Source organism: Nicotiana sylvestris, chromosome 3 (genome assembly GCF_000393655.2).
Source record: "Nicotiana sylvestris chromosome 3, ASM39365v2, whole genome shotgun sequence".
Lineage (NCBI taxonomy): Eukaryota > Viridiplantae > Streptophyta > Magnoliopsida > Solanales > Solanaceae > Nicotiana > Nicotiana sylvestris.
This window is the reverse complement of record NC_091059.1, coordinates 136,464,188-136,472,043: the sequence shown is the minus strand read 5'-3', so window position 1 is coordinate 136,472,043 and position 7,856 is coordinate 136,464,188. Positions and strand designations below refer to the sequence as shown.

General features: G+C 37.2%; 1 protein-coding gene across 1 annotated transcript; it reads right to left on the bottom strand.

Moving 5' to 3' along the window:
- Positions 1-5,190: 5,190 nt before the first annotated feature.
- Positions 5,191-6,748, bottom strand: LOC104246628 (WW domain-containing protein C11B10.08). The gene has a single exon (XM_009802490.2). The coding sequence runs from the start codon at positions 6,317-6,319 to the stop codon at positions 5,393-5,395; it is 927 nt and encodes a 308-aa protein (XP_009800792.1). The 5' UTR covers positions 6,320-6,748; the 3' UTR covers positions 5,191-5,392.
- Between the last annotated feature and the right edge of the window lie 1,108 nt (positions 6,749-7,856).

Here is a 7,856-nt window from a genome sequence, read left to right as displayed (position 1 = left end):
AGCATAATCCAATTGTGATATGTTTTGGCCTTTGTTCTTTGCTAATGCAAGATTCACGTCAATTGGAGTCTTTGCAACTTCAAAGCCCAAGTGATGTCTTAATATAATGAGATTGTGACAATGCCAAACCTTGAGAAGTCTTATGGATCTTAATTCCCAGAATTAAATCTGCAACTCCCAAGTCTTTCATATCAAACTTGCTAGTTAGTATACGTTTAGTAGCATTTATGTTGGCAATATCATTACTCATTATCAGCATATCATTCACATATAAGAAAACAATGACTATGTGATTTGGAACATTTTTAATGTACACACATTTATCACATTCATTTATCTTAAACCCATTTGACAATATTGTTTGGTCAAATTTTGCATGTCATTGTTTGGGTGCTTATTTTACTCCGTAAAGGGACTTAACAAGTCTACATACCTTCTTTTCTTTACCTGGAATCACAAACCCTTCAGGTTGTTCCATGTAGATTTCTTCCTCCAACTCTCCATTTAAGAAGGTTGTCTTAACATTCATTTGATGAATTTCAAGACCATAAACTGTAGTTAACGCTACTAACGTTCGTATGGATGTAATTCTTGTAACTGGAGAGTATGTATCAAAATAGTCAAGACCTTCTCGTTGTCTATACCATTTGACCACAAATCTTGCCTTATATTTGTCAATAGTGCCATCATCTTTTATTTTCCTCTTAAAGATCCATTTAAAACACAACGGTTTATTTCTAGGAGGAAGATCAACCAATTCCTATGTATGGTTGTTCAGTATGGATTTTATTTCACTATTGATGCCTCTTTCCAAAACAATGATTCTGAAGAAGACATAGCTTTCTTTTAATGTTTGAGGCTCATTTTCCAATAAGAAAGTCACAAAATCTGGCCCAAATGAAATAGACGTTCTTTGACGTTTACTACGTCTTGGATCCTCCGGATTAAGGGTACTTTCTTTTGTTTCTTCCCGAGGTCGTTTAGATCCTTTACCAATCGACTCATATTCCTTTTTATACGGATATATATTTTTAAAGAACTCAACATTATCTGATTTTATAACCGTATTATTATAAATATCGAGATTTTCTGATTTATGAACCAGAAATCGATATGTTTTACTATTAGTCGTCATATCCTATGAAAACACAATCAACGGTTTTCAGTCCTATTTTACCCTTTTGGGTTTAGGAACTTGCACTTTTGCCAAACACCCCCACACTTTAAAATAATTCAAGTTGGGCTTCCTTCCTTTCCATTTTCCATATGGAATGGATTGTGTTTTGCTATGGGGTACTCGATTTAGTATTCGGCTAGCCGTAAGAATAGCTTCCCCCTACAAGTTCTGTGGCAAACTAGAACTTATCAATAATGTGTTCATCATCTTCTTTAATGAACGATTCTTTCTTTATGCAATCCTATTGGATTGGGGCGTGTAAGGGGCCGTTGTTTGATGAATAATTCCATATTCTAAACATATTTGTTCAAAAGGAGATTCATATTCACCACCCCTATCACTTCTTATCATTTTGCTTTTCTTGTTAAGTTGCGTTTCAACTTCATTTTTGTATTGCTTGAATGCGTCCATTGCTTTATCTTTACTATTAAGTAAGTAAACATAGCAATATCGAGTACTATCGTCAATAAAAGTTATGAAATACTTCTTTCCACCGCGAGATGGTATTGACTTCATATCGCAAATATCTATGTGAATTAAGTCTAAAGAATCTGAATTCCTTTCAACTGACTTCTAAGGATGTTTAACATACTTAGATTCCACACATATTTGACATTTTGATTTGTCACATTCAAATTTAGGCAATACTTCCAAATTAATCATTTTTCGCAAGGTTTTATAATTAATATGACCCAAACGTATATGCCATAATTCATTTGACTCATGTAAGTAAGACGAAGCTGAAATTTTATTATTATTTTCAACAACCATTACATTCAGCTTGAAAAGGCCTTCAGTGAGGTAATATTTTCCTACAAGCATTTCGTTCTTACTTATTACAATCTTATCGGAAACAAAAACACATTTAAAACTATTCTTAACAAGAAGTCCAGTAGAGACTAAATTTTTCCTAATCTCATAAATATGAAGGATGTTGTTCAAAGTCATCACTTTACCGGAAGTCATTTTGAGAAATATCTTCCCACATCCTTCAATCGTGGCATTTGCAGCATTTCCCATAGAAAGCATCTCATCGGGTCCAACAGGAGCATAAGTAGCAAAAGCTTCTCTAACAACACAAACATGGCGAGTGGCTCCAGAATCAATCCACCACTCTTTATGATTGCCCACCAAGTTGCATTCGAAAAGCATGGCACATAAGTCATCAACATCATCATGCTTTTCAACCATGTTTGCTTGACCCTTCTTTTTGTCTTCTTTGGAGCACAACACTCCGTAGATTTGTGTCTGGCTTTTCCACAGTTGTAGCAATTTCCACTGAACCGCTTCTTGCTTGGGTTGTATTTCGGTCCAGAAGCCTTCTTCCTCTTTTTGTTCTCTTCAACAATATTTGCTCCCATTATTGTTGAGTTTCCACAACCTCTCTTTTCAACAGCTTTGTTGTCCTCTTCGATTCTCAACCGAACAATGAGATCTTCAAGGGACATCTCCTTGCGTTTGTGTTTCAAGTAGTTTTTGAAGTCCTTCCACAAAGGAGGCAACTTCTCAATCATCGCTGCTACTTGGAATACTTCATTGATGACAAGACCTCAATGAAATTTCTGTTAGTAAAAATACTAAGATTACTACTTTCAACATCAGTATTAATTTGATTTATACCTTCAGCAAGGAGATCATGAATAATCACTTGCAATTCTTGGACTTGGGTAATAACAGACTTGGTATCTACCATTTTGTAGTGCAAAAACTTTGTAGCAACGAACTTCTTCAACCCGACATCTTCGGTTTTGTGTTTCTTTTTAAGCGCAGTCCACAGTTCTTTTGACGTTTCCACGCCACTGTAGACGGCATACAAAGCATCATCTAGCCCGCTTAGAATATAATTCTTGCACAAAAAATCTGAATGCTTCCACGCCTTGATCACGAGAAAGCGTTCAGTTTCTGGAGTTTCATCGGACAACACAGAAACATCTTCCTTGATGAACTTCTGGAGACTTAGAGTAGTCAAATAGAAGAACATCTTTTGCTGCCAGCGCTTGAAATCAATCCTGGAAAATTTTCCAGGTTTCTCCGCCGGTGCAAATGTTGTCGGTGTTGTTCGGCTCGTTGAGGCATTGACAGTCACCATTGGAACAACTTGGTTCACATTATCATTAGTCATTTCTGTAAAAGAATGACACAAACGTTAAAACCACGTAGATTTTAATCTCCAATAGAGTACAAAAGCACAAAGGTTTTACTCTCCACAAAAAGTGAGTACAAATACAGAAAATATAATAAATTCCTTAAGCTTGTTAGTAATCTGTATTTGTAAAACAATTCTGGAGAAAATAAAATAACATAAACAGAAATGTAAACGAAATAACAAAAACTAATTCGAGCCCACTGAATTCATAGTGTTTCCTTAAGGAATTTAATCCCCTCCTAGTACCCAAGGTTATGGATTATTTCCTCCTAGGATAGAACGAATTACACACTGGTGTAGTGGTACTTCAAATCCCAGTGTTTCAGCGAACACAAAGTTCGGTAGCAAATCACACTCACTGTTGCTTTCTTTGAAGTTAAAATATGCAGAAGGAAGGAGAAGAACTCAGAAAATTCGTAAAAATTTTTGAGCGGAATAGTCTTGTATTTATAGCCAAAGTTGGGCTGAAATCTGAAGAGATGCAACTTTTAGAATGGCTGTTTATGCAAAATGGCCACAACATAAATGACGATTTACTCAACAATAAAGAGGAAAAATTGAAGAGGGTAGTTTAATTTTCAGTTACACAACTGATAAACGGATTGGATTTAATATTAATATTTATTTTAATATTAATATTCTGTTATTAAAACAAATATTTAATAACATTTCTGTTAATATTTTACTATTAACAAATAAATTTGGTCCAAAAAATTAATCAATCAATCGATCATTTGACCAAATCCAAATCCGATTGGATTTAATATTAATATTTATTTTAATATTAATCTTCTGTTATTAAAACAAATATTTAATAACATTTCTGTAAATATTTTACTATTAACAAATAAATTTGGTCCAAAAAATTAATCAATCAATTGACCGAAGCCGAAGTCGAGCGACGACGACGGCGCGAGGCTTGCCTTCTTCTCAACTCTATAAGAGCTAGAAGAAGAGCAATTGCTTATATACCCATAAAAAATCTCTTCCTCTTCCAATATGGGACAATGTCCATTTGCCAAGGGAAAAAACTTAAAATTTCACTCAAAAATTTCATTTCTTTCGATTTCCCATTCACCCTCTTTTAAGTATTTAATATACTTAAATACATAAAACCCAACAAATTGCACTACGTTCAAGTCTAAGTCTTTGGCGTTACTCATCGGGAAAGCAAAGAAGTATATATTGACGTTATCTTGTGTTTGAGGAAGAAAATTCCAAGTTGCTGGTTGTGTACACCCTGAATTGTCTAGAGTTTAGAGGAAAGGTTAGAGATTTTGGGTGTGGCTTATAACGAAAATCTGAATTTAATTTGCGATGAACCCAAGCATTACAATGGTTAGTGCTAAAGAGTGTTCTCTTGGAAGGTATTTTTGGATGAGTGGTACTAACATTACTGAACTTAACTTTTCCATAGTAGTATAGCAACACCAATAACAATGTGTATTCCCACAAGTGATATTTAGGGAGGTTAGTGAATACACATGTCTTGTGAATTCAAATTGTGCACATAAAAACATAAGATTAAGATGCGAGTGGATGGATCAAACATGCTTTGAATACAAAACCACATCGCTTTTTCCTTCATCTTCAGCAGAATTACCGAATACATGTACAAATAGTTTACATTGAGCAATTGAGATCGCGCAATCTAGAGCCTTATGGAACCCTACATGGATGTGGAGGAATGAGAAATCAAAATGTGCACATAAAAACATGAGATAAAAGCCAGGCGAGTCAATGGATCAAATAAATTGAAATACGCATATGGCATGGTTTTGGTTCCTTCATCTTCACCAGAATTACCTAATAAATGTATTAATTGCTTACGTCTAGCAATTAAGATCGCAAATCTGCCTAATGGAAGTTTGGACGTAAACATCGAAATTGATAGCAACAACTTGCATACATTACATGTTATGTGTTCGACACTACAAAACATATTACATCTAACAATAATTATAAGCATAAAGTCTACAAGCGTTTGCTTTCAAGGTTAAAGAACCCAATTTTTATCTTTCAGAAATGCAAATCAAAGTCAACTAGATCAAAGATGGTAGGTAATTTTCCTAGAAATCATCACCATCATAATCATCATCGGCGAGATCATCCTCAACCTTCTCAGCAGCCTTATCTGCGATGTTATCCTCTATGTGATCAATACCCTCCGAAATCGCGAGTCCACCCAATGCCCCTGCAACCGCACCCACAGCCAATCCTGCTCCCAACCCCATTCCTCCAAACTTGCCCTTCTTCTTCTCCTCGTACTTATACCCTGCTTGCTGCCCGTAGCTTCCCTGCCCATAATTCCCCTGCTGCTGCCCATAACTAGCCTGCGAGTAACCCGGCTGCCCGTAACTACCTCCCTGAGAGTACGGCGCAGGGGGAGCACCGTAATTCGGTTGTTGTTGACCATAAGGCGCCGGAGCAGGAGCGGCACTGTACGGATAACCCGACGGCGGCGCAGCGTAGGGAGCAGGAGCACCGTACGATCCGCCGTAAGGTTGCGGCGGTGCAGCCGGGTAATCCCGTGATCCAGGTGGTGGAACACCGTAAGGAGGAGCATAATACGGATCCGGCGCACGATAGCGCGGATCACGAACGCTGACCTCAACTTTCACCTTCCCTTGAGGGCGACCAGAAGGACGCTTCAAATCGAGTGAACGCTCACAAGAGTTCCCGATGCCGACGGTATCGACGACGTCACGGAGGTGAAGCTTGGCGGAGCCGATGAGAGGCTTGGTATCCTTCTCGGCGTTAGCGTGAACGACATCGATGTACAAGGTGGATTCCTCAATCGGAGAATACAAAGGAATCACAAGCTTTTCGTCCCAGTAAGGAGACATGTCACCATTTTCGTCGACTTTTGTGGAGCATTTGGCTTTAGGGTCAACCCAAACAACAGCATAGGGTTTGAGACGGCCGTAACGCCAATTCACGTTCTTCAAATCCTTAGCCGATGAGATCTTCACTTCCACCTCGAATCGTGATCCCATTTTCCAAAAGTACAGTGGATTTAGATAAGAAACTGTATAAAAATGCCTAATAGCAACTTTGCGTATAAAAGTAGGTACTGGAGGGAGTATTTATAGCATCGTAACAAGAATCGTTCTTCACATTTACTAGTGATATTTCATTATTGATTTCGAAGTTCCATTAATGACCTTGGAGTTTTTATGTTGAAATATGTACACATTAGGCTTGGTTGAGTTGGTTCTGTTGATGTCAGTATCTAAAGAGGGTATATGAGTAATTATATAAACCAAGAACATTAAGCGGATTAGGCAAGGGGAGGGATTTTCCTTAGCCCAGAAGATTCGAAAGCATTCGAGGGTTAGGCTACCGAGGAAGGTAGGACACGTGGAGGCATATCAATGGTGGATAATATGTGTACAAAACGTGAGGGACCTTGGACCCAGAAAAAAGAAAAGAAAAAAAAAAACATCAAGTAATAGTAGATGTCTTAGGGTATATAAATAGAAGACAGGTCAGAACTGTGAAGTCCAATAATAAAAACAAGATCATCTAGGGGCAAGCATATTCCTTCTTTCCTTCGCTATACGCGGTGTGAACACGCCATTTTTTTTGGCAAGTGGAGAGGTGAGTTTTTTTTTTCGGGGTAGGGGGGGGGGTTAGGGGGGAGGAGGGAGCTGGGGAAAGAAGGTAGGTTGGCTTCTGTGTGGCCGTTTTATTTGTGACATGAGACATGCTTAATAACGCAATACTTTTCTAGAGGAAAACAAAAACACACACGACGTACCGGCAGCATGAAGAATATATGTAAATTTTTACTTTTGATTACTTTTTTCTGGAAATTGTTAACTGTTCACATTATTTAAGAGACCCAATTATTTTCTCCGTATATAATTTTGGATAATCTTGAGCTAACTTTTAGTGTCGCACTCGGCCAAAAATCCATTTCTTAAACTAAAAAAGGAGATTTTTTTACATAGCTATGCTAATATAAACATATTTACTCATATCAGAGAAGTTATCAATTACTATTTATATTTGGTGTACAAATTTATTAATTATATATAAATTAATGATAAATGAGTATCCCTTAATACTAGGGTGTTAATTGATAATAATCGATGCACACGCTTACCTCTACTCACCCTACCCACGTTGCTCATCTAATCCGCACATTTGCTTAAGCAACTCAATCAGTTATTTAAGAAATTCGTTTTGTTTAAATAACTACCAAATTGTTTAAGCAACTCAACTAATTGCTTAAACATCGACTGAGGTTGTTTAGTTCAATTACTTTTTGACCTTATCTGTATATGGTTTGTGCGTATCTCTTTTTTTTTTGGTGCGCTGATCACGGGTTTTAAAATACAATAAACAGCTAGAAGGAGTCTTCCTTGGGGGTGTATGGGCCAAAAATTATTTCTAAAATGACTAAGTTGTGTTATCATTTAGGAGGCATTCACATGTTGCCATATGTCACTAATACGACCCCAATGAAGGCCTGCCCAAGGTCGAAGTGGGTCTAGAAACAATGAAGGTTGTGGTCGAAGAGCCAGCAAG

Coding starts and splice junctions, on each gene's coding strand:
- LOC104246628 (XM_009802490.2), bottom strand. CDS start 6,319: ATGGGATCACGATTCGAGGTGGAAGTGAAGATCTCATCGGCTAAGGAT.